General features: G+C 39.6%; 1 protein-coding gene across 2 annotated transcripts in view; it reads left to right on the forward strand.

The window, feature by feature from the left end:
- The first annotated feature begins 668 nt into the window (after nt 1-668).
- Nucleotides 669-26,679, forward strand: part of Nkain2 (sodium/potassium transporting ATPase interacting 2) — a 1,004,696-nt gene continuing 978,685 nt past the window's right edge. Inside the window, exon 1 of one of the 2 annotated variants that reach the window (XM_013126789.3) lies at nt 669-1,014. In XM_013126789.3, coding sequence (XP_012982243.1) covers nt 961-1,014 — 54 coding nt within the window. In that variant the 5' untranslated portion in view covers nt 669-960. The remainder of the gene's footprint in view (nt 1,015-26,679) is intronic. The other variant, XM_005065768.4, reaches the window with a different exon arrangement.

Below are 26,679 nucleotides of genomic sequence, written 5' to 3' on the forward strand. Positions count from 1 at the left end.
AGTGACAGAATGCCTTAGCCGCACTCCAGTTTTGTCCCACCACCCCCTTTCATAACCCTGCTCCCCTAAGCGCACACTCACACACACACACACACACACACACACACACTCACCACACACACATGCACAAGCAGCTTGCTCGCGGGTAGTGCTTCTGGCTGGCCTGCCCAAGCAAGACCGACACCAACCCAGCAAGCCACGGCCGTGCGGCCCGCACTCCTCCGGCCGGATGATGCCTCCGGGTACCCCGGGTCACCACCACCTCGGCCGCCGCAGCCTCTGCGCGCCGCGACGCCACGCCCGCAGCGGCCAGGGTTGCAGCCCGGGTTGCTCAGCCCTCCGAGAAGTTATCGCCTGGGAGAGGACGGCGGGCTCCGGAGGAGCACGGACCCACACATCTGGGCGAGGGTAGGGGCACCGCGGGGACTCTCCGCGCGCGGACCCCGCACCCGCCCCGCCTCTCCCCCCCTCCACCCCCGGGGCCCGCCACGCGGAGCGCAGAGCATCCGCCGCCAAGCGCGCAGGGGAGGCGAGGCAGCGCCCGACGCGCGTTTCTGCCGCCCCCGGAGCCCGCGCGCGCGCGGGGAGTGCGGGGCGAGCGCGCGTCGGGCGGCGGCCGCAACTTGGCGGGCCAGATGCCCCAGGGCGCGGCGGCGCTGCTGCCTGCCTGCCGCTGCCGCCCCTGCGGGCCCTGGGCGCGTCTCCTTGGGCGGCGCTGCCCGCGGCGCGGCGTGTGCACCGAGCGAGTGAAGGTATGTGTGGCGGGCGCGGCTGGAGCTGGCGCCGGCGCGCAGGCAGGTCCTAATGCCTGTCACTTCCCAGGACATTGGCAGCGGCAGCCCGGAGCCCCCGAGCCCTGGGCAGGTTTGCCTGTCCTTCCCGGCGATCTGATTGGATAAAGTGGGGGCTCGACGGTGGCCGACGTGGGACAGTCTGGCTGTGGCAGGGGTCTCGGAAACCATGGGTTATTGCAGTGGCAGGTGCACGCTTATCTTTATCTGTGGCATGCAACTGGTAAGTGACGCTTGGGTCCTCTTATTCTGTAATGTGCCTTTGAGAGAGCGGGCAGGGAGTGGAGTAAGAGGTCTGCCATTGAGCAGGACGGGAGGAAAAAGAAAAGAGAAAAGGTGACACATATTACCTGTGTTTAAAAATCATGGGGGGGGGTTGTAGCAGAAGTAAGCCTTGGCGCCCTCCCCCATTTCTGTCCCTCTAAACACAGTTTTGCAGGTGCGGGTTAAAGTTGTTATCTTTCATTTCTTTAAGAGAATTGAGATGTAGCTCTTTTATTATGCTTGGCGTTCCTGTTAGTGTAACAGGGTGATTGTCATATATATTTTACTATATATGTGTTAAGTGGAAATGCAGATTCTCAGATTTCCCTTTTATATATTTGTTTGGCAGTGTCTTTATTCACTGTCATTTGGTATTTTTCTAGGAACATTATACTTCTCTTAAAAACTCCTTGTTTAGGTAGAATGGCATGCTTACAGCATTCTGGACTAGAAAAGCCATACTGAGTTTTGAAACTGTGTAGATTGAAGAGAAACACTTAGATAAACTCCAAAATACCATTGCCCTAGAGTGAACCAGTAACCTTTAAGTTATAATTGCTGCAACAATTCCAAGAAAAAATAATATATTTTCATCCATTGTGTATGGTGTTGCCACTATTGTCTGATCGCACAGGATACAGAATTGTGTGCACTCTTTGAGGAATGTCCTGTAGTTGCTAAAAAGGCAAGAAGCCAACAATGTCCCTGGATTTCAATTCCCGAGGGCAATGGGAGGGAGGGGCTGAGGGGAAATGTAGAGGTGAAAAATTACGACACTGGCAAGTGGTGAGTTTGAAGTAGAAGGCACTTGCTTCATCCGTACCAAGTAGCTGTCCATAGAAACTATAAATTAATCTAAAAAGTTACCCTCACTTGTTTTAAAAAGCCTGGGGGATTGTAGGATGGAAGGTGATTATTGAAAGCCTAGCCATTACAAAGTGCTAAAATGAGTAAGAATTTGCTATTGAAACTGACATAAGAATTCCTTAAGTTTTGTTCACTGTTTATCAGTTGCGAAGACCAACAGCAAGGTTTTTAAAATTTTTTATTTATTTAGATAAAGTAGACTTTTTGAGGTATTTCAGCTCTGGATTTGTTTTCCTTTCCGAGGAAAGTTACCTGATGATTTATTTTTGGATCTGTGAATTGTGTACTATGGATTTGGTTGTACAGAAAAAGAAGATAGAACAATAGATACAATTTTCTCAATGCTATATAAGCCAGCTTCTATTTCTCTACCATAGATTCATATAAGTTTTGCAGCACAGCATTTTTGCCATTAATGATAGGGTTAACCAGAGTTTACGCTGTAAAACTGCCTACACAGCCCAAGTGTTCCAAGTTGTTTTACATTTTCCAAATGTTTTTATTTTTGTATATGTTTTAGAATATTTTATATTTCTATATTCACAGTGTAACAGCAAAACTGAGAATAGGTTGGTGAGCAAAGCATGCTTAAGTTCTTTTCAGTTAAAATGTAAGTTAATTCTTATCGTTTAATGTAAGCTATTAATTTATTCATGTAGTAGGGCAGTTGTATGTTCTAGATCAAATGACATTTTGTGTGACAGAAATACTTTCTTAAAGCAATTGAAAAATATAACTATGCCAGAGAGGAAGGTAAGTTTACAAACATGATACAGCTGTAGTTTTCTTTGTGTTTGTGCCTGTGTGCATGTGTGTGTGTGCATATGCATCCATGCAGCCAACCGTGTATTGTAGAAGAGCTATAATACCTAATGGAAAAGAAACCTCAATCATGGCTAAGTTCTCCAACTAGAGTTGTCTGCAAGAAGGGAGCACTCAGTCTAAGCGAGTACACGTATGAGTCCTGAGAAGTATTTTCTGCTTTATGAGAATCATGGTCCTTTTTCAATCCCACGTCTGTGTCACCAGTCGACTATAATGAGCAGCCACGTTAATGCGGAAGAAGAACAAAAAACAAAGGACAAAGAAAATTGTTTAGATGGGGTGAAATGATCACACCCTTTGTGACCTAAGAGTCTTCTTGTTAATTGTTGTGCTGTAGAGACATTTATGTACTTTTACATAAAATATGTCTTTGCAAATAGCTGTAGACCCCAGTGAGAAGAAGTTAATGTGTTTCTCTGTGTTTATAGGTATAAAATGTTTATGAATCTTTGAGCTACTTTGGGGAAATTTTGTTTTAGATGAAAACCAGATTCCCATGATAAGTTTTGGCTTGTGTATCAGTGATGGACCTGAAATTTCACTAAGTTTTGTTGACTTCTGAAGTGTTTGGCTTGTGTTAGGACACTAGTATACGTTTTACTTTCATAACTGCACCTTAGATTTGCTAACACTGTTGGAAACCCAGGGTGTCTAAGTTTAAAGTCTTTCTTTTTTGCATTACCTTCATTGAGTGTCTACAAACATTGATCCTTAACTTTATAAGTAGAACATTTTAGTTGAAAGATTACATTAATTTAAAGCTGATTTTAGGAAATGATGTGGTATCTTTACTGTACAAATAGAGACCTCCCTTGTTGGGTTATTTTCAAAGGAGATGTGGTATTTTGAACATTTAACATGTGAAGAACGTAGTGAAAAGCACCACAAACATTTTCTGCCTGGTGTCTATATCCTTGTTGTGAATTATGTAAATTTTTTATCTTAATGTTTGAAAGAGTGCAAGCACAAGTATACATATATTATTGGAATATCTGGGAGTCAGACTGTAAGATAAATTACAATTCTGTACTATGATAATTCAATATAAAACTTCCATTCTATGAGAAAGTGCCTGCTTATATCAGAAATGGAACTCTGTGAGCTGTGTGGTTAAACTGGCTTCAGATATCAGAGTGATTCTTGCAAGGAGGAGTATGACTTCTGGAGAGAGATTTGCTCCATGGGCAGAATCCAGAATTTAAGCTCATAATCACTAGAATGTAATTTCCTTGTTATCATTGTTGCCTTCACTGCTCAGAAACTGAAGATTTCAGATAGAAGCAGAAATCACCACTGTATTTCTAGTGATGGGTTTAGTAGCACAGGCCAAGAACAATTTAACTTCCTATTTACAATCTTTAGCTTGGGAAAAAGTCCACCTTTCCCCCCATCCATTTTTTTAAGTCAAAGACTACTTCATAGAAATGCTCTAATAGTTCCCATTGACAAAAAATAACTCAGTTGTAACATGGAAGAGCATAACTTATTTTAGATTGAAAACACAACATTGTTTGCAAGAAAGGGAGTTCCAGACCTTACGTTTTCGTACATCAGAGGCCTGTGTGGCATGAAGTGTGTATCTAATAAACTACTGAAGCAAAGTTTAGATTTGCTTTCAGCAGACAGCCACTAGTATTACTGACTTGGAGCAGGTGCCACTAACGATCAGGTTAGCAGCAGTGTGTGCAGCAACACATTTGAAAATTAAGAATAGTGGTTGCTTTCTACTGCATAGTTACTAAGCATTTTAAAAGGGGGGCATTTGCTTCAAAAAAGGCCACAAATGTAGACATAAGGAAACAATTTTCTTTTAGTCATAGAGTGCTATATCCATTGTGATTTTTTAAATGCATAGTTCACCATTATTTGGTGATTATTTGATTACTTTGGAAAAACATCAGAGCGTGGACAGGAAGTGACTTGGGAACTATAGGCAGAGTGTTATGGTGCTCTTGGGTACCGCATTTGACATGATGTTCACAGATCTAACTCATGAGGAAGAGTGAAAATTCCCATATGGCACTTCAGAAAGTGTGAAATTGAAACATTCTAAGGGGTTTCTAAATTGTAAAAATAGCTTTTCTTGTTTGTAATGTTCTCTACACACGTACAAAACCATTCTCTGGTATATATTTTATCTTGACATACTCCTTTATTGTAATTAGGTGTGATTATTCTTTATCTACCATTTACCAAGAAAAGGTTAGAAAGTTCTCATGGTATCTAGCCCTGTGCCTTTTTAGAAAGACACGTGGAAAACTGTTATGCTGCTATACAGCTCATTTCAGTAAGTTAACTTGTAGAGTTCTTCCATCTTTCTTCATACAAAAGCTTGGCTAGGCAGCACCTACTGTGCAAAAGGCCAGCATGATCCCAGTGTGGAATACAGATGTAGGTGGTGTCTCAGAAAGGTAAATGGCCATGACCCCTCTTTTCCCCAGTGGTGCTTCTTTACTTTGGGGTCAAAATTTCTACTTACCTAAGCAAGAATTTCAGAATAGAAGTCAGGGATGCCTTGAAACAGGAAGCTTGCTTCTGCGGGGGACACTCTTTCATTGTTGGATATGTTTACTTCTTGAAAGATTACAATTTCAAAGATGGGAGCAAAATTTCCCACCTTTGTGCTCATAAAAGAAATAAAAATATTCTAATTTTAGCACCAATTGCATTACATAGTTTTGTACATTTCTAGTGCCTAAGTTTTTAGGGAATGTATATTACTTACATGGGTAGATTTTCAAATTGGACAGTGTCATTTGTTCACAGGTAATTTTTAAACCATCTCTATACCTTATAACACCCAAGGATCAGAATCATCCAACATATGGGAAACATGACCTCTTGCCAATATCCTTCTGTTTTGACCAATGCCCTATGGAAACCTGATAGTTGTTTGTAGCAAGAAAAATACAATAATTTGTCACTTAACAGTGCAAACAACTTCCGAGAAAGGTTATCATTGGGTCGTTTTATTGTGTGAACCCTATAGAACTTATTTATGGAAACGTACGTGGGTCACCTGCTACACAGCAGGTGGTATAATATTGCCAGGGTCTTATGTATGTCTTCAGCTGACAGAAACATTTCACAGAAAACTTTGGGGCAGATGTATTGCATACAGAGTTTCTTTGTTAAGCTGTTTTTCACAATAGTTACAGAATAAAATATTATTTACACCTAACGTCTCTAATAAATAAGAGAGTAAAATCGTAGTGTGTTTTCTTGCCATCACGCAGAAACTTACTTTTTGAAAGAACAACATGAAACGACATTATTTTCTATTATCGGACTGGGGTGGAGAGTTGAAGTGCCACACACTTGTTCTCCTTAGTGTTCCAGGTGTGTTCAGTTATAGGAGCGGTTAGTGTTTGCAACACTCCTTACTTCATCTTCCTGAAAACTGCGTCTGCCTTAGTTTTTGTATGAGTTCGTAAAAATACAGCAGGTCTACAGTATAGGGACACCTAATTCTCAATATGCTGTAAGCTTTGCACTTTTTGTGTGGCTTTGGAACCTAAATAGGAAAGGAGAGCCTTTAATTCTAGTCATTTTTAGTTTTTAATCTACTTATGGATCACATGATAACTTTATTGTCTATAAAACACCTATTTGAAAGTTATGAAGAAGTTCATTTTATGCGTGTTTTTAGACAAATTAGTTCTTAAATTGTGTGCTTTTTGGAATACAGCAGTGTTCTTTAAAAATTTAGCTTTGATAAATATTTAAATAGAAATGAAAACTTACACGTTTATTAGGAGATTGCTTGAAACTCAATACTATTCTTTCATTACATTAATGTGTCCTGCAGTAATCCTATGAAGGACGTAACAAATATTAAGATCATTGTTTTCCAGTAATAAAGAAGGTTTTAAAGTTACCCCATAGTGTGTGGGAAGATCTTGGATTAGAACTCATATATATAGGATTTGAACTTGTGCCTTTGTTCCTTACTGCCTCCCTTCATGTAAGAAAACAATGTTTCTACCAACTGTATTATCTTTGCCATGATAGTTCACACCATACTCCTTAGGCTTAGAAAGGCCCCTGATTTCAGGGCCCTGTCTAAACCTGCCTATCCAAGAAATCTGAGTTTAGCAGATATGACCTGTTGGTGTAGATGCCATAGAATAGGCTACAGAAAAACTTGCCAGAGTTAGTAAGTACCCTGCACTGTTCCAGGTGGAGTCCAAGTTCACCCAACACCTCATGAAGCATACTTGTGATATCCTGGAGCAGCAATTCCTGCCTGTGTTTCTCTTTTCATTTCCGTTGGCAAAGGAGTGATAGCTGCTCTCGTTTCTGGCTAACTTAAGCACTCAACATAGTTTTGGAACATTGGTATGCATGTTCACAACTGATTCCGTGGGGAGAAGATATGCACTCCTTTGTTCTTAAATTTGTTTTTTTAAAAAATATATCCTTGACAGAGAGGTCACGCAGGGTATTGTTAATTCTTGGCAGCAAGGTAATGCAGAACATTGTTACCTGGCTGTGGGTGGAGGCTAATGCAGATCTTGAATTCATCTAGACTGCCACTGAATGGCAATAGACACTGGCTGTTATGTTGGAAAGGGCAGAGAAAGTAGGTTATTTATAATATGCATTTGTGTGGTAGAGAACATGTCTAGAACTTAAATTTTCATTCACATCCCTGTAGGACCTTGTAACGTGAATCTCCTGACTTCTCTATTGTTTCTGACTTCTTTGATATGAAGAGAAGGAAGATAATCTAAATTTCAATTGGCTTTCCACGTGTTCATATCTACGGTCTTTAGCTGACCTTAAGTACTGCTGGCCACTTAGAAGTGTTCTTGAGTCCATACATATGTTCTTGAAATTTTCCAACCCAACTAGAGAATGAGGTCATTTCTTCCCCTGGCTTGCAACAGATGTGAAAGAAAGCTTTTATTCTGGACAGAGTATGCCTGCTTCTGATTTCTAGTCCAGTCCCATTCAGAGGTTTCAATGAGAGACACGGAAGGTCTTTTCACAGTTCTTGTGCCTTTGCAATCAATAGGGATGTAGACAAATCTGAAAGCAGCCTTCGGCTTGGCAATGCTGGAATGGAATTGGATTATTTACTGGTAAAGCCCTCTGTCAAAATAACTCCTTCTTGTGCTAAGCACAGCCTTGAAAGAGAAAGGAGAGAATGTGCTGAGACTGCACAAGATTAAGTTAGAAGTGAGATTGTCCTCTGCCCTGTCTAGTGTTGTTCATGCCATTTATAGTTTTGGTTCTGTTTCCTCATTTGAAAAAATGGGGCAACTAATATATCTTGAATGATGCCTAGGAGAATCCAAGGGAAGAATTATGCTAAAATATGATTGTATTTATTAATGGTTTAATCTTTCACAACTTCACAGCTAGGGATCCTAGGAGTGTGTTTACATACCATTGCTATTTGCATCAAAAGAAGTATGGCCCTAGAAGCAAAAACTAATATTGTTTTAAATGAGATTTTAATTCATCCACCCATAAATTTGGGCAGTTATATAAAGAATTGTGCCATCATCTTCTAGCAGTTCGAAATAGATTAAAAATATGTGACATGTATGATTAATATATATGAATGTTTTATTAATTCTTGGAGCATTTCATACATACTATCTTGATCAGGTTTACCTCCGTTGCTGTCTACAACTCTTCCCCATCCACCCCATTTCCCCAACATCTCCTAACCTTGAGTCCAGCTTTTTGTTTTAATAACCAAGATTGATTTGTGCTGCCAATATACTTAGGGGTGGGGTCATTCACTATGCATAGTCTGGTGAAAACCTACCAGGGGCCATATTTATGAAAAAAAAAGACTCTTAGTCCCCCAGAAGCTCTCAACTGTTAACGGATCTGCATACAGTTCAGTATTCATTGAGAATTAAGTTTGAATTTCACAATGCAGTCAGCATTTCAGTTCAGTGTTTCTAAAACTCTGTTATGAACACTTGAAAAATATCCTACTGACCCAAAGCTCTTTCACTTTTCTGTCTTGCTACCTAAGAACCACAGTATATCTTAGCATAGTAAGAGTTCCATAAATCGTGCTTTAAAGGAACTCTGCTTCATGAACCTGATATTCACAAAGTGCTTGCTATGATGTAAGAAACTGATTTTGTTATATTTGCTACTTATGTTCTATGGAACTGGTATTCTCAGCAATAGTTTTCAGCAAAATATTATTATAGGCTAATGATGTGTCTAATAGTTAATATTAAATTGATTGCTAAATACTATTCAAAGTTTGAAATTCAGTATGGGAACAACTGTACATATTTCTAACAGATAATAATACATAAACAAATACCTTATAATCACATATTACCAAATATCATATGCTTCAAGAACTAGAACATTACTTTTTTTCAGATATTTGGCTGTTGTTTATTAAGTTTACTTGCTTACCTGGAAATTATTCTTCAACTACTTAACTTAGCACTTTAGCTTGAAATTTAGTCAAGTGTGGTTGCTGATATTGCCAACACTATGGCACTCTACAGTGGTAGAAGGATGCTTTGAAGTTTAAAGGCTGTCTGCAGATGCACTTCCTTGCAAAGAGCTAGATGAGGACCTGCATCTCTCTCTGAAGTCACAACTGAGCCTCTCCTCACGCATCGCTTCCCCCATGTTTGCCTGTGCAGGGCAGGTAATGAAGAGTCGTCATATTGACCATTGTTTTCTAATCAATGCATGTATGCATGAAAAAACAGTACCACATTTACAATCCCTGACAAAGCTTTATTCTTTGAGAACAAATGGGTCTTAGTTTGGAGTGCAAGTATCAATTCATTACCCCTTTTCTGTTCACAGAAATCTTTGTGTATATCTATATTATGTTACCTACACAATGGAACAAAGAGACACGTTGAAGCCTTTAGCTGTGTGTCAAATGATGTAGGGGGTCAATGTTAACTCTGAATTGTTCAATGATGTGAACTTTACATGATCCTAGTCCCAGAGCTTTCCAGCAAGAAGAGACAGGCAAGATGGTCTCGTTGAGGATTATTTTTAGATAACACTGGGAGACAAATGTTCAAAGAATTTCCCCTGGGTGCCAACGGAAGAGAAATTTGTTTGTGGGTGATGTTCTGCTCTCTATGTTCTTGGTTTCTGTAGGACTGCCTTGAGCACCTTTTTAGTTACAGTATCTGCAGCGGTTGGGGGCGGCAGGTTGCTTGTGACTTTTCACCTTGGACTTTCTGTATTACAGTGATGATCAGTTAAAAGAGTTTGAATAAGTGAATGACAGGAGGAAATTGGGTCATTTTCAGATTATTCCCATCAAGTAGGATTCATGAAAAGTCTACATATGAATGGTGTAATGAAACATGCTGAATAAACTGTCTTCCCTTTTGATAAATGGAGAAAGAGCTAACTGAAAGCAGTGCCAAACCACATTTTTGTCATAAATCTAATATCTAATGATTGTAATAACGTAAAATTAGTTTAAATTGCAAGCTGATCCATCCTTATTTGTTTGCTGAGCCATCCTACTTACTTACTGTTTTAGTAACTAAAACGGGGTACTGACCTCTGTTCATCCTGGGGTATAAAGTCACAATTAAACTCACTCCAAGGAAACATCAGTATTGCTGAGATGCAGCTGTTCATAAAACAGTGCCATCCTGCTGATCTTTTGTTTTCTGGTCGTATTTTACATAGTTAATTGATGATAGTTCAATGTCACATTATCTGGAGTGATGGAATTCAATGGATACAACACTGTTTAGTTGGTTTATTAGATCAGCACTTCAGAGACTGTATTAGATCAGGATGGAACTAGTAAAGCAGATTCTGTCTTTATGTTTCATTTCTATAGGAATAGTTTTAACTGTGACTATCACGGACTTTTCAGCAAATCTGCAAAAGCTACTTATTAATAACCAGAGAAGTATTCACACTGATTGTGGGCTTTATAAGCATCTGGTCCCTGTTTGTAAATCCAGAAATGTGGGTGAAAAATCATGAATTGTAAAATGAAATTTTTGAGGTTTTCTATGTTGTAGGGTGTTTTTGCCTATCATGTTTTAAAATTATAATTGATAAATTATATGAATATCTAACATATATTTTTACATATTTTAAAGATACACATACTACACACTACTTGTGTGTAGTATGTGTGCATGTGTGTGTGGTGTAGTATGTGTGCATGTGTGTGTGTGTTGTGTATGTATATAAAGCAAGCTCTAAAAAACTCCTGCAGGTTTCTGTGGAAGAAACAAACTAGACTTCTAACAAAGAGACTCAACATCTACAAGTACATGCAATATAGAACAGAATGCTAGAATCTCTAAGAATACAATTCTAACATTTATGGGAAGGATTAGTTATAACCTTATACATTAACAATGAATTATGTAAAAGACTGGTACATGGCAGACCAGATTGCTGTAGTGAGATTGAAGAAAATAACAAACCAAGTGAAGGGAATGGGAATAGTATAAGACTGAGCCTGAAGCAGATAGGGCAGACTGGTTTGCAAGTAGGTAGGAATGGGAGAAGCAAAGGGTTTAAAGATAGGAGTCTGGTTCATAGATGGACTTGAACCTCTTTGGAAGAAATCTCAGCATTGTAGGATATGATATGTGTCTCCTTAGAGTTTAGCTATTGGGGTTCGTGACAGAATAGGGAATTAGAATGTCTGAGGTTTGCAAGCCTATGGAGAACTTGAGGGCACAATAACAGTGCCAAGAGCACAGGGTTTTGTCAGTGGCCTTTGTGAAATCAGATGGTATGCATTTGTAGGCAAACCCATTTCTTTTCTATCAGTATTCCACTTTCTAAGAATTGGAATGGAAAGGTAGCAAACAAGGTGTCTCTGTGGATTAAGGAAAATGATAACTGTGAATGAGTGTTCAGTTATACCTGTCGGCATAAATAAGTACTTTTTCAGAATGGTAAGGAACAGTCAGATAACTGGAATGATAGGGAAAACAGCTGAGAACATGAAGCAGGCAGAAGCAGGAGCTGAGTGATGTTGGGGGAGTCCAGATCATGGAAAGGAGTACTTCCTGTATGGCTTACATCACATCCTGTGGTTCATCCTGGTGTGTAGTGTCTGTAGACACGGAGGCCCAGATGAGGAGCGTCACTGTGCACTGTGACTTCCAAAGGATGACTGAAAATAGGAAAGAAAATGGAGAAGAGCAGTGAAGAGAGCAAGGTTGTTTCTTGGGTTCTACACAATGTTGAGAATTTGGGGAAAGTTACTTTTAAGCAGGTGAGTAGATCTAGATAAAGATGGTAAGGAAGCCATGTGCAGAAGGAGCTGAGTTTGGAGGGCATGCTTTGGGAAGAATGGACATTCTTCTGTGTGGATGGACTAAATAGGGAAGGATAAAGGCATGCCTCTGGCAGATCGTTTTCCCTTCATTTTGACTGTATCAGTAGTAAGGGATAGACAGTTTGGTACATTGCAATATTTTACTATATCACTCCCCTGTGTATAGCTGGTGGAAATGGTATACTCACAACAACAAAAATATCTAGAAACTACCAAATTCAACACCCTCCCAAAGATGAGCTGATATTTAGCAAGAAATTGAAGGAAGTTTTCCTTCACAACAGACTTTGAGTTGTAAGAACTCCAGAGAAGGGATTGTCTAAGGTCCAGCAAGAATGTGGTAGATCTACAAGATCTATAAGAGTCATGTGTACACCATGCTGGGAATTAGGCCACCCAGAGCCATTGACATGGTAACATAATTGTTTTTGTTTGGTTCTGTTTCAACAGAATGGTATGATTCCATTGTCACCATTCTGAAGAAGGCATCACACTTCACAATTTGACTTTTTCTTGTTTAAAACAGAGCAGAATTACACAAAAGATTGTAAGGTTTCCCTAAAATCCACAGGTGTTGCAATGTTCACTTCAGAATACACACTTGAACTAAGCTGGCGTCCTCCTGACCAGCTTTTGGCGTGGGAATAAAGAGTGAACATTGCTTGTGGTCATTGCTAAGGTGGGATATTTTAGAGGATATCAAAAGGAAAAAAGTTTGTGTTTTGAAACTTTGGATTTTTGCACTTTTGGAAACAACAAAGTCATCCACGGCCACCCTGTCTGTTACTACCAGAACCTGCTGCCAGCAACCTCCCAGCCATCAAGTGGAATTAGAATAGAGTTCTGTAGAAATGGAATATCCAAGGAAACAGCTATGAAGGCATTTCGAAAACTGAATAATTCCAGTGTGGGGGTGTTTCCAGATCGGCAGCAAACGAAGAGGACAAGCAAGTGAAGAAGTGGTGGGGGAAAGCTGGGTGGGTAAAAAGTGACTGGGAAGTACGCTGAGATGTCCATTAGGGAAGGCTGCCGACTAAGGATTTGTGGAAATATCGATTATGAGCCGAACTTGAGTCTTGGTTTATTTGAAAGCTACTTTTTTTAATGGCCAATTATGTTCTCAACAAAGCCTTTAGCATTCTTGGCTGTTTTGTTCCGTTTAGTTTAAGCCAGGTGGACTTTTTTTTATCTAAGGGCCAGTCTATGTCACCTTTATTTTAATGTCAGTAAAAAATGCTGATAGATAATGGACAGTTCTGATAGCAGGCTAAAATGTTAACAAAATGTTTGTTCCTTTATGATAGTTCTTAATTGAAAAAGATTTTAAAGAAGGAATACACATTAATTACATGGATGTACTAGCTTTCACTAAGGGAAATATTTCCTGAATGTTCGGTCTTAGGGTGAATTGTGAATTTTTAATTTTGTAAAAGACTTTGTTATGAATTAGGAACTGTTTGATATTCAATGAGAAGGATTCAGTTTTCTAAACTTAGGAATTTAGAAACACAAGCACATACACACTCACATGTTCACACATACCCACTCACACATATGACCACACATTTACTTTCACTCTCATTTACTCAGATTCTTTCACATGCTCATCACAGTGCTCACAATTACACACAAATTCACTCACAGACACACACACACACACACACACACACACACACACACACTGCTGCCCCTTAGCAACTTATGTTTACAAACTTCTTAAGTAATTGCTATTGGTTACATGATCCCTGAGTCCAGGGATATTCAAAGAGTATTTTACTATTTGATATATTCTGACTCACCAGAAAGCCTAGGTATTGTCAGAGAAGTGTGTTAAACAGCAGAAATCTATCTTTTAAATGGTCCTATCTGCTGCATAATTTCTCATGATCCAACTTGATCTCGTTGGGTAACAGTCTTTTTGCGAACTCTAATTTGCGTGGCTGGAGGAAGGGGAGTGAATTACAGGACTTCTTGAAGGTCCTTTTAGCTTGATGGCTTTATGATTAAATCTTGCATTTTAAAATTACCCTTGTCTACAAGGCCCAGGCTAGAGGTTCATCTCTGGTTCATGATGATTAAAGAGAATTGATGTTTCATCTGGTGCACTTTCCTCTAGGACAAACCAGAGCAGTATAATACAGAAACCATTGAAATGAAGGAAGGAAGAACAAAGTAACTCCTGGAGGTTAGACTTACAAGGAGTTGAGCCTGTCTTCTCAGCAGTTAAGTACAACCCTCTGAATGTCCAGCATAATAAAATAGTATAAAGATGTGTGTGTGTGTGTGTGTGTGTGTGTGTGTGTGTTGGGGAGTGATAGTGATATAGAAACATCACTTCCATTCTCTCTCTTCCTTTCTTTCTGTATCACTAGACGACTTAGTCGACTGTCATGAATGCATGTGAATAGAAGGGCCTGGTTTTGCTTACATCACCCTCTTCATTTCTCAATACATTGTTCTAAATGTGGTGGGCTTTCAGTGGGTCTTGTTCACTGATCATCTGGAATGTTCGGGTTGGAAACCAAGAGTCTTCCATCTGCCGTCTTCCCTGAAACATCCATGCAGAGTGAAATTGAGACAGGCAATGGAGAAGCCTACTGTATTCACTTGAAGCAAGTGGAAGGTTAGGTAGGCCAGATTGCAATTATCTCCCTTTGGAATGGAGCCAGCACACACATTAGAGCATGCTCCTCTCTGAGTAGCCTAATTAAAGAATTGTTGAGAACTAACAAAGTTGGCTGACTTGCAAAAGTCAGCGCTTGCTAAAATTTGTAAGTTATAAGTGCTTAACAGTATGACCTGATTTTTATGCTGGGGTCATCTTATTAATTAAAGTTTTCCCATCATCTAATTAGAAAATAGAGTCTAAACAGAGTCTAGGGGGCTCCCAGTCTTACTTGGTAATTTAAAGAAGGTGGAAAAAAGAAAAACAGAACCCAATTAAAGCAACCAAATGGAAAGCTGGGACCTAGACAAGCCTTCTGAGGTACCCCATACCAGCCAGGTAATTATTTAGGATCTTCTTCTAGAGAAGAGACATCACAGGGACACCAGTGAGTGAGCTTTGAAGATAGAAGTCTGGGCCAGTCCCTGCAATACTTCTTGGACTAGAAAGGAGTGCTTGACCACATGACCAGTGGTGCCTGTTTAAAACAGTTTTTTCCTTGCTTCAGAGGGCATTCCTTAGTTTTCACTGCAAACAGGACTTTGTCAAAATAGCAGAAGGAGAAGGAAGAGCTTAAGAGGACTTGAAATGAGGCCCAGAGAATTGAAATTGCCTTAGGGAAAAGAGAGGCAGATTATTCGGAGTATTTTCCTCCAAATGAAGTATGGATGTGATGTGTAAATTGTAAATAACCTGGAGTTTAGTTCACATCTGCATCTTTGTAATCTTATCTGCCTAGAACAGTACTGCAACCAAACTTAAAAACAGTGAAAGTGCAGACCGAGTCTTACAAGCCCATTTCAGTGAATGTAATTCAAACCATAGGAGAGAAAACAGTTTGTTGCCTAGTGATTTGGATTTAAAAACAAAGCAGGTGATATTTTTGTGCCAGCAACACTGATCAGGATTCATTTGAGGTATCGATACTATGTTTAGCGAATAACATTGGATGTCAGCCACCCAGGTCATTATGCAAATCGATGGTGAAGGGAATATAAAGTTTACCAACCTAACAGCAAGTGTTAGATATGAAACACTTGCACACCTCATGGATGTTAGCATATGTGTTTCATTCATTTTCCCCTAGTCATTGAGAAATATCTCCTTGACAATCATGACTCCTGCATACTGGCCTTCACTGTTTTACATCAGGCAATTATTTTCAGTTTGTAGGATGAGAGCAGGTGTGTCAGGTCAGGTGTGGACAGGACTAATGTTTATGTAAGGTGCTGTTCAAATACATAGTGCAGAGGCAATCCTCGTCCCCGAATTGATCATGCTGGATTTACAGTTTATTTATTTTTCACCTGGCATTCAACTTCGTGTTATACTCAGAGTTAGAAGTCATAAAGCTTTACAACTGTGAACAGTGGACTCTGTGGACTGACTTGCAATGTTACCAAAGAAACCCAACACCATTAACTGTCTTTGAAATAGAAGCTTCCATTAGGTAACAAAAGTTAGCTATTTTTCCTTGTACTGTAAGAGTGGTCTATCCTTTGTATCTCTGTGGGTGTATGGATGTGGCAGACCTTAGGGAGATGAGAGGGAGCTCTCAGAAATGCATTTCGTTCTAGGCTCTCTTTCTCCTTGCATAAGGCATATAAAAAGAACTTGTGTTTATCTAGCTTATGATTTCTGTGATTGTACTGATGGATCTGTAAAAGTATAGTGGAGATTATGAATTGATACACATGTGAAGTTGTGGGGTTTAGAGTATTATGCTGTTCTTAAAAGTCTTGTTACTGAGTCAGATTTTCAAATCCTGACTTGACAATATATGTCACTTGGCTTAAGTTACTTGAGTTTTCTATACCTTGGTTAAATTAGGATAATAACAGTGTTTAAAACCTGAGAGATATTGGAGAAAATAAATAGGCTTGCTATTCTTGCCTTGCCAAGAGTTTTGGATTTCTGCAAAGGATTACAATTTTACAGTCAGTGACATATAGTCAGAATAATTTCTTTATTCTGTAGTGACAAGTTCAAGGCAACATTTAAGGACAAGTATTCAGAAAATGTAGGAACAATTCAGATGCAGGGGACTGAAGTCAAGGAGACCACCCAGGAAGCTATAATAATAGTTACAACAAAATGATGGTCAATACAAAGAAAAACGTACTTTCTTTATAAATCACAGTTTATATAAAGTGTCTCCATGCACACCCCAATTCAAGAGTGAGGAAAGGGATCACTTGGTCTTGGCTTCCACACGTTCTAAAGGTGAAAGCTGAGGAGTACTTGCTGACACATGATGACAGTGTTAGAGAGAAAAGTTGAGAAATTGGCAGGCCCTGGTTCTCCTCCCAAAGAAGGAGGAATGACATCATTGCTTCCAATACTCATGGTAAGGGTGGCAGAGATCACCCAGTTAAGTGAGAGCGACTAGGAGCTTGTTTTGAATTCCTTTTGCACTTGAAGTGGCAATGTACAGGCAATGAAAAGCAGCAGTCTTAATGGTGATGGACATATCCCTAGGCAGTTGTAGAATTTGTACAGAGGTCAAAGTTAACAATTCTGATGACTTAGTTCTCATGGCACTAGTGGGAAACAAGAGGCTTTGAAAAGGGGCACATTTTCAAAAATACCTCCCATAAAATTTGGAATGGAGGAGGAAATGTTGAAGAAAAAAAGATCTACGTGCAGTGTGTAGACACGGAACAGAGTAAATAATCAAGACAGACAAGAGAAGGAGAAAGGATGGATCAGAGGGGTGACACACAGAAAGGACTATCAATGAAGGAGGTGGGAAAGCTTTGAATTTGAAGCTCAGTGAGCTTTGGTGAAACTAAAGCTGTTTTGTCAGGATGCGGAAAAAATCAATGTTATCTTGAAAATGGACCATTTTCAACAAGAAAACATGGGGGAAGAGGCAGGCTCTTTGGGGGTTTAGTTTTAGATTTGCTTTCTACTTTGTGACCTTTGATGAAGTGTCGGTAGCTAGCAGAATTTGTCTGCACATAGGTATTCGTTTTTCACTTAGGAGCCACTTTTGACCTTTGGACAATTTTAATGTATATAGAAATACTACATATGTTCAGGATCCTGGAAACAATAGGAAGAGCTCCTTGGGCATCTAAGCAGATGGATCTTACAAGGTTCAAACACATACAAATAAGCTTGAGCATCTCATGAGTAAGACTGAATCAGAGTCTATCACTAGAACCTCCTCTACATATGTTGAAACTAATATCTATGAACTTGTATCTGTTGTAAAGCAATGTACTCTGTTTTGTTACTTGGCTTTTGTTTGTTTTTGGAAGAACTTTACTATGTTAACCCTGCCTGTCCAGGAACTCACTATGTGAGCCAGGCTGGCCTTGAATTCAGATATCTGATTGCCTGTGTTAGGATTAAAGCATGCACCCTCATGGCAGGTTGAATTCAAACCATTTGAAGAGACAAAGTGAAGCAAAATCTTTCTGGCAGCTATACTGATGGAAGAAAATTAAAATAACCAATAGAAATTAAAGGAAAGAGGACGGCAAGCAGGAATAAAGGTTTAGAAGTACAGTGCTTTGGAGGTATTTGAGCAGGGGTGGGGTGTTGTCATTATTTCCCATGCTACTGCCTTTCTCTTGAGGATATTATTTTGGGAACTTAAAAATTCAATAAATTTACTACTAATTAATTAGTGTGTATGTGTGTGTGTGAGAGGGGGATGGAGGAGGGAGAGAGAGGGAGGGAACAAAGAGAGAGATAAATAGAGGTAGAGAGAGACAGAAATACATACACACACATACAGACACACACATACAGACACACACATACAGACACACACATACACACACACATACAGACACACACATACACACACACATACAGACACACACATACACACACATACACACACATACACACACACACACATACAGACACACACATACACACACATACACACACACATACACACACACACATACATACACACACATACAGACACACACATAGAGAGAGTGGGAGAAAATGTTGTCATAGTCCACGTTTTGGGGGGCTTTTTTCGGGTTCAGTCAACTTGTCTGGTTCGTACCTGAGAGTGGGAGTGTGGATTGAAGAATGGCAGGTAGAAAAATTATAGATAATAAAGAAAATACAGAGTAGAGTCAGGAGGGCACTCCTGTGAATACTGGTAAAAATGCCCGAAATCTATATATCTAAATCAAAAGTGGGGTAAGTCAAGGAGACTTCCTTACCAAGATACAAAGAACAAGCAAGTGTAATTACCTTCTCAATACCCAAATCAACAAGTAACCACACCCTAAGCCAAGGGTCCTGTTGTCAATGCAAGATTCACAATAGCTAAGCTTTAAGCTAAGTTTTCTGTTGTTAAAGCAAGACATCCATTCGTTACTTCTTAAGACAAATATCCTGTTGTCTACCTTGAACAAGCAATAGGGTTTGAACTCTCTGACTTAAGACAAAGCAGTATCATCTCTGTGGACCCTGACAAAATGTGAAAGATGATACTCTTCTGATAATCTTTCCACTTTGTGGTTCCTAGAGACCACAGGTTATTAGGCTTGGCTGCAAATGTCCCTACTGTTATCTTCCTGGCCCTAGTTTATGATTTAAAAGTAATTGTTTCCAAACCTATTCATCAAGGGAAAAGGGTTTGATAATCAGGATACCAGCTAGGCTGCCAGATACATGTTTGTTTTTATATTTCAAGGAAAGATTGATTTCCTTATTCTCTGTTTCAGAAAGTAAGACATACATTGCATCCTTTTTTTTAAATGGTTGCCCTAAACTCATTCTGAATGTTCTAAGCAAGCAAGTGAGGTTATCGTCATGGCTTCATAGTAACATAATTGGAAGGAACCACGTGAGGTTACAGCCACTGCTTCATTGTATGTGACTGGGTGTCAGTTTGACAGTGGGGGTAAATTGTGATGTTTGATTTTGATTTCCAGCTACATGGAATTTGGAATAGCCATGGACACAAACCATTGTGCATGTCTATGGGAGACTGAGGTGGGCAAAAACACCCTGAGTGTTCATGGCACCTTTATTTGGGATGAGGTTCCATAAACTGCATAGAAAGGAGAAAGGCAGCTCGTCATGGACTGCATTTCTCTCTGCCTCCTGACTGTCGATGTGATAGAACCAGCCACTTCAAATGCTTACTGCTATGACTTCCTTACCATAGTCAACTGTACCTCAAACTTGAATGCAAAGAACTTTCTTCCTTTAGTTGCTTTTGTCAAGCATTTTGTGGCAGCAACAAAGTAAGACACTCACATATCCCTGAATGTGTTTCTTAGAGTAGGGAAGAAGCCAAAAAATATATAAGAGATTGGGTGCTGGTGAGAATCTCCTTTGGGTGCTTAGATGGCTCTATCTAGGTGCATTTGTAGTAGAGAAGGGAGTAACCACTCTTGTATCTTAAAATGAACTATACTATTCATGAGGATTCTGCCCTCCTGTCAAAAGCCCTGTCTTCTAATTATAATGTATCTTGAAGTTATGTTTTAGCATTCAAATATTCTTCCAGGGTAGGGTGAGGCTTTCAGACCACAGCACAATCATTAATATGAAACAAAATTAACTCAAAAGGGACAATTTTCCATCATAGATATCATGATTGTGTTCAGGAGATATATCTAGCCTTATTGATAAAGTTAAATTAGAAGGCTTATTTAATGGTCTGTTTTCAAACAATCATTACCACTTATTTTGAACACTGAAAACAAAAAACAACATAATGAAATACCCTAATCCTGAGGAAATAGTGCTCATTCATCAAGGTCCACATGTGACAACGATTGTACTTTCTCTTAAGGTTCAAAATGGACCAGTTAGGTTTTCTGAAAGTCCCTGCAAAGGATCATTAGAGTACACAACAAGGGATAAAGTGGGAAGATTTACCTGCCTCAGCACAGGGTTTCAACCAGAGCTTCCCCAGTCACCGAAAGTGACTCAGCTGTGTGAATCAGCCCCGCCCCTGCAGAGCAGAGCAGCTCCTGCTGCCATCCAGTGAGGCCCTGCACTGTGTGTTCAAAGAGTTCCCGTGCTCTAACAACAATGATAAAAGCCCTTAGGCAGTACTGGGATGGTACGTGTGTTGTCAAACAGTTGCCCATCTCATTTGGAGAGATAGGATAAGTATCATTAAAATGGGTAACTCAAATCAGTCAAGACACTTTTCTGGAAGACGTAGATTAAACATGATTAAGAACTGCTGTGGTTTGCCAATAGATACTATTTTGAATTACATTAATTTCTGCATTTAAAAATACATGACTGCTTTTAGTGCTTTAGTAGCATCCACAAAAAGGCAGGGATCTAGTGGGATGATTCCATTATGCAGTATTCTTTGGCCTGAAAAGTAAGCGAATGCTGTTGATACATGTCCCACCAAGGCCACTCGGTCAGCACCATTAACAGACACAGGGCTAAGAAGAGGTTTCTTGCCTCCAAAATTTCCAGGAGAAACAAAACAAAAAAACCAAATGTCGCAACGTCCCTCAAATATCGTTTAAATTTTACTCTAATAGGACAAGGTCTATTATTTCTTGAAAATTCTTGCTAAATATACACAATAAGATTCATAATTTTAGCAAATTTTATACACAGTGTTTAGTAGTGGCAAGTACACTAATTGTGATGTCCAACCATCATAATTTCCTTTAATGCATGCTTTTGTTCAGCCAAAGAAAAGCCTTATAGCCAGCAAATCTTATTCTCCCTTCTACCCACACCATCAGCAACCATCCTTTGCAGCTTTTGCCTCTATAGATTCAATGTAATTCTAATAGAATTCCAATGACACTCTTTACAGCAACAAAAGGGGGGGGGAACCTGAGATATTATACATAAATGGACACAGTTATACTGAGCCAAAAACACACTTCTGGAGGGATCACAATACCTAACTTAAAATTATACTACAGAGCCATGGTAACAAACATAGGGTGATACTGACACAGAGACATTATCATTATGAGAATGGAAGACCCAATAGTAAATCTACATAGTAGACACCTGCTTTTTAACAAAAGTGTCAAAAAGCATGCATTGAAGAAAGATTGCCTCCTGAACAAGTGTGTTGTGTGACAGTATTCTGGGGAGATGCAAACAAATATCTACTCATTCCAGCTTGGGAGTCAACAACACACCAGAGTAAGGCTACTACCCAAAGACCAATTTGGTGAATCAATGTGCTTCATTTAGATTACTTACCAGAATGTGGGTGAGGGGTACTTACAGGAGCATGAAGGATTCAAAGACAAGTTGTTTCACCAAAAGCCTGATATATCATGGGTGACAGGTTACAAAAACTGGGAACCTGGAGAGCACTGCACAATGTTCACAGAGATACATAGTTTGCAGAGTTTCTTTTTCAGGCAGCCCAGTTTATCTGAGCCTCCTCTAGGCAGCTACCTGGTCGGAAAGCACTTCTCACCAGTCCTGACTGCTTACATAAGTTTGGGAAGGAGGGACCTCATGTCTCTGGTTGTTTTCAGGAACTTCCTGAAGCTTCTGATTTGTACTTTCTGAGTCTTAAAAAACTTCTCTTTAGAAATTTCTGAGTACTCATGAGATTCCTTGAAGGGTGAAATTCCTCCCTCCCCTTTAGAACTTTCTGAGTGTTAATGAGAGTCTCTTCAAGGAAATTGCTACGCAGAAAAAAAGATTAGGTATCTACATGCAGAAAAATCAGAGAAGGTCCTGCTCCATAACTCTATACAAAAATCAACTGAAGATAGTCACTCCATAACTCTATACAAAAATCAACTGAAGATCTGACACATTGAAATTGCTAGAAGAAAATATGCCAAATACGCATCACCAATACCTAATCAAACACAATTAATGTTACAAAAATATTCCAAAATATAATTAAATAAATCAGTTTAAAAGTATTTTACTGTAGTTGTTTATAGGGCAACTTGCTCCATAGTTAAAAGGTAACTAACAGAATAAGTTGTGTTGCTTGCTAGGAGGGAAAAAGCCATTCCTTCCATTTCATGTTAGCTGGGCAGGCATCCTATTTATAGAGCTGAAGTTGGATGCAATTAATATGCAATCTCTATTTAAAGCTACAAATCTCACTGAATTCCTTACTTAGGGGAGTTTGTTCTTTGAACAGTTTTACAAAAATCCTTTAAAGTGTCATTATACTAATGGGTGTTGGCTTTAATAAGTTACAGTTTTCAGAACTATAAAATTCTAACTACTTTACAGGAATTTGTACTAATATTCTCTCTTGAAATGCTTTTAGATAAAAATAATTACATCCATATCTTTTAAGTAATAAAATTATAGTAGAAAATAGACACCATGTGGGGGTGTGTGCTCTCTTTGGTTATAGAAAGATAACTCATGGTATATTTCCTAAAAGTGTATGGAAACTAGGAAGCTGTCAGACTAAACTCTCTTCCTAGGGGAGTGTTTGCACAAGAGTTCTCACATTTCCTCCTATAAAATATTTATATTATTGTCTCTGTGTGTGTGTCTTTATATGTGCAAATACTCATGCATATGCTCTCCAGGGTGTATATTTAGGTCCAAACACCTCTGTCCAGTCAGTTCTTTCCTTCCTTCTTTGGGTGGAGAATGGGATTGAACTCAGGTTGGCAGGCGAGTGTGGAAATCCTTCTGAGCCATCTTGCGAGCCCTTTCCTCCCTGGTTTCTAAATTGCTTGTAGGAGGTTAGCAGTTAGTGAAAACAATTAGCTATGCTTTTTGTTGCACAAAATCAGAGCCTTTTCAACACGTTTTGCCAAATATATTGAGCTAGAAGTGACTGGCTAGGTGAGGCGCTGGAGGATGGGGTGGTTTTTGAGGTATGCTGTCAATATTTATAATCATATCAAACAGCACCTTTGAAGCCTCCATTTAATTATTTTTTTAATTTAGACAACCCATCTCTGATACTTTTATTTTATGACTTGAATGTTCTTTAATATAAGTGTTAGTAAATGGCAGTTAGAGCCAGGATACTTTTGTTGCCTACAAAATTTCCTGCCTTTGAAAATTAGAATGTGGCATTTGAATTAGAAAGGGGGGGGCAGGTAGAATGTGAGGCGAGGCAAGAGCTGGAGGGATGGGCAGAAGGGGAAAGATGGACGGCTTTCCACTCAAATGCTAGAATGTCAAGGAGAAGCTACCTCAAACTGCATGTTGGAGTGTGACGATGGGATCATGAAAATGAAAGCACACCTTTAAGAAATACTCCAAGTGGCCTTGGTGCTGAAATTAAGGACTAAAATCTCTGTTATCTTAAGAGACTGGACATCAGTAATGCTATGTTATAATTCAACCATCAGATGTCCATGTCTTAAGCAGGAGATGCTTGGGTATCAGCTAATTGGCCGAGAGATGCAGAAGAATTTCAGCTTCCTTTTCAAACATGACTCTTGCAGAACATGCTCTGAGGTGAAATCCATTGCACAGCATGGGGAATTCTTAGGCAACCGTTCCTAAAGCAGATGGTATCTGAGCAGAACTGAGATCACCAGTTATGGTGCCATGAGCTTGCTCCCATCTTCTGCCTAGTGGTCTAGGGCCCTAGGAAAAAAAATAAGTAAAACCCAAGCCATTTGAGAAAACTTCAATACAATTGTTTATCCCCTACTTCTTCCTTTTTTATTTTTATTTATTTCTGATATTGTATTTTAATTGCACAATTCTCCCATCTTTATTCTCCCTTAAAATCTTTTCAAATACCTAACCCTGCTCTCTTTCAAACCCATGTCCTCTTTTTTTATATTAGTTGTTATTGCGTATGTATGTGTGTATATATGCATATATGTTGCATAGATATACATCACTTGTAGGTATGTTTTCAGGGCCGACTCTGTGGCACTGAACAACCAATCTGTGTGCACTTCCCTGTGCTGCTTAGGTGAACCCCAGAGTTGCCCCTACTCTCAGAAGTATCCACTGGAAGAATTCTCTGGCACTGAATGAATGGAATCAAACCACTAGTGTAGCTAATGGCCCATAAATGTCCTTCTTTCACTGCCTTTGAAGTTCAGAGGAAGAGTTAGAAACCCCTTAAGGCCGTGAAAACAATTGCACTCCACAAGTGAATGTGGGAAACAAAATGTCCTTTGTTTCTGGGAGAAAAAAAAAATTAACCATCTGAAGTCTTCTGTGGAAACTAAGCCAACTACTTTTTTTTAAATTAGATGTAACATTTTTAAAATTTAAATTAGACACAAGCTTGCTTCACATGTCAGTCTCAGCTCCCTCTCCTCCTCCCCACCCCCCCAGCAACCTCACCTACTCCCCACCCCATCCCCCATCCCCTCCCCAGGGAGGGTGAGGCCCTCTATGGGTTACCTCCAAAGTCTGTTATACCATCCAGAGCAGAGTCTAGGCCCTCCCCCATGTGTCCTGGTTCAGAGAGCATCTCTCCATATGGAATGGGCTCCCCAAGTTCATTTGCACGCCAGGGATAAATACTGATCTACTACCTGACACCACATAGATTGCAGAGCTAAGCCAACTACTTAACACTTTTCTCCCAAAGAGTATTTACTACTAAACATCGAAGCCACCTGTTCCTTTCTGTATTTAGCAGGTGTGCACTTGAAATACTTACACAAGTGGCGTTCTGGTAGCTCGCCGTGATCATATAGTGGTTAGTACTCTGTGTTGTGAAATACTTACACAAATCCTTTAAGAATTTTTTGTCTTCTTTGTAATGGGCTATCTTGATGTATTATATTGTATTTCCGTTTTCTTCACGGCTCATCCCTACCATTCTAATGAACTCCCAAGGAAAGAGGCCAAATCATAGTCTCTCCATCTAAGGCTTTATTGTTATTGATTAGTCCACTTCTCTTTCTTTGAGAATACTCTTCATGTAAAAGAGTGAAAAATTTTATGTCAGCTCTTATATAGTAATTTTTAGTGTTTGTACATATATTTGTGTTTGTACACAGGTATATTTTCTGGAAGCCCCACCCCCCCCAAAAAAAGCAGAAACCAGTAGTAACAAACTGAATTAGAAATTTACTGGGAAAGATGATGTTATTGAAGCATTTTCTTAATACTGTCAGAAGGAACAGAATGATGTCAGTGTTCCATGGGCTGGGCCACGTGCTGGTGCCTTCTTGGCACTACAGTAAAAGTAAATTAGGTAGCTACTGTTCAACAGATGCCATTTAAAGTGGGCGTGGCGTGGGCGTGTGTGTGTGTGTGTGTGTGTGTGTGTGTGTATGTGTGCCAGGACACACTTATGGATGGAAATAGTAGCAAAGCTTGAATGGGTCAGTTTCGCCCCTTCACCAAGTGGGTTCTTGGCATTGAATTTAGAGCATCAAGCCTGGCTGCAGATACCTTTACCAGGTGAGCCATTTTGCATGCTATTCTTGATTTTTAACTGGATGGGATGTAGAGTAGTCACCTTGGAGACGTACTTCTGGTCATGTCTGTGAAGACATTTCCAGAGATATTTGGCTGACATTGGAAATCCTACACTAATGTGGGTAGCATCATTTCATGAGTTTGAATTCTGTATTTTAAAAAATGAGAAGGACATGAAGCGTCAGGATTCATGCCTCTGACTTTCCGACTCAGTGGAGACAGCATTACGGGTGTGACCAGGTGCCTCATGTTCCTACTGTCATGCTTTCCTAGGCATTGTGAACTATACCCTTAAATCATTAGGAACTCCTCACCCAGGAAGTTGGTTTTGGCAGGTATTTGACTCAGCAATGAGAAAAGCAACCCACGCAGCTTGCATGAGTGAAGTGTTCACTATTAAATCTCTCCCCCTCCATATTTTCTTCCTGAGACATCTTGTACATTATAACTTTCGCTATCATCGTTATCCAAATGACTCTCAAAATTGTTGTTCAATTCTTCCAGAGCTCTAGGTGAAATTTTCCACCATCTAGCTGAAAGCTTCTCATAGATGTCTTAAGGACATATCAAACTCCACTGTTCTTGTTAAGACATTTCTGGCAGTTTGACCAAAAACTACCTCCCAATTACAGTGATCTAACACAATAAAACTTGATATTTTCCTCACGTAACAC

Source organism: Mesocricetus auratus, unplaced genomic scaffold (assembly GCF_017639785.1).
Source record: "Mesocricetus auratus isolate SY011 unplaced genomic scaffold, BCM_Maur_2.0 Super-Scaffold_100018, whole genome shotgun sequence".
In the NCBI taxonomy this organism is placed as follows: domain Eukaryota; kingdom Metazoa; phylum Chordata; class Mammalia; order Rodentia; family Cricetidae; genus Mesocricetus; species Mesocricetus auratus.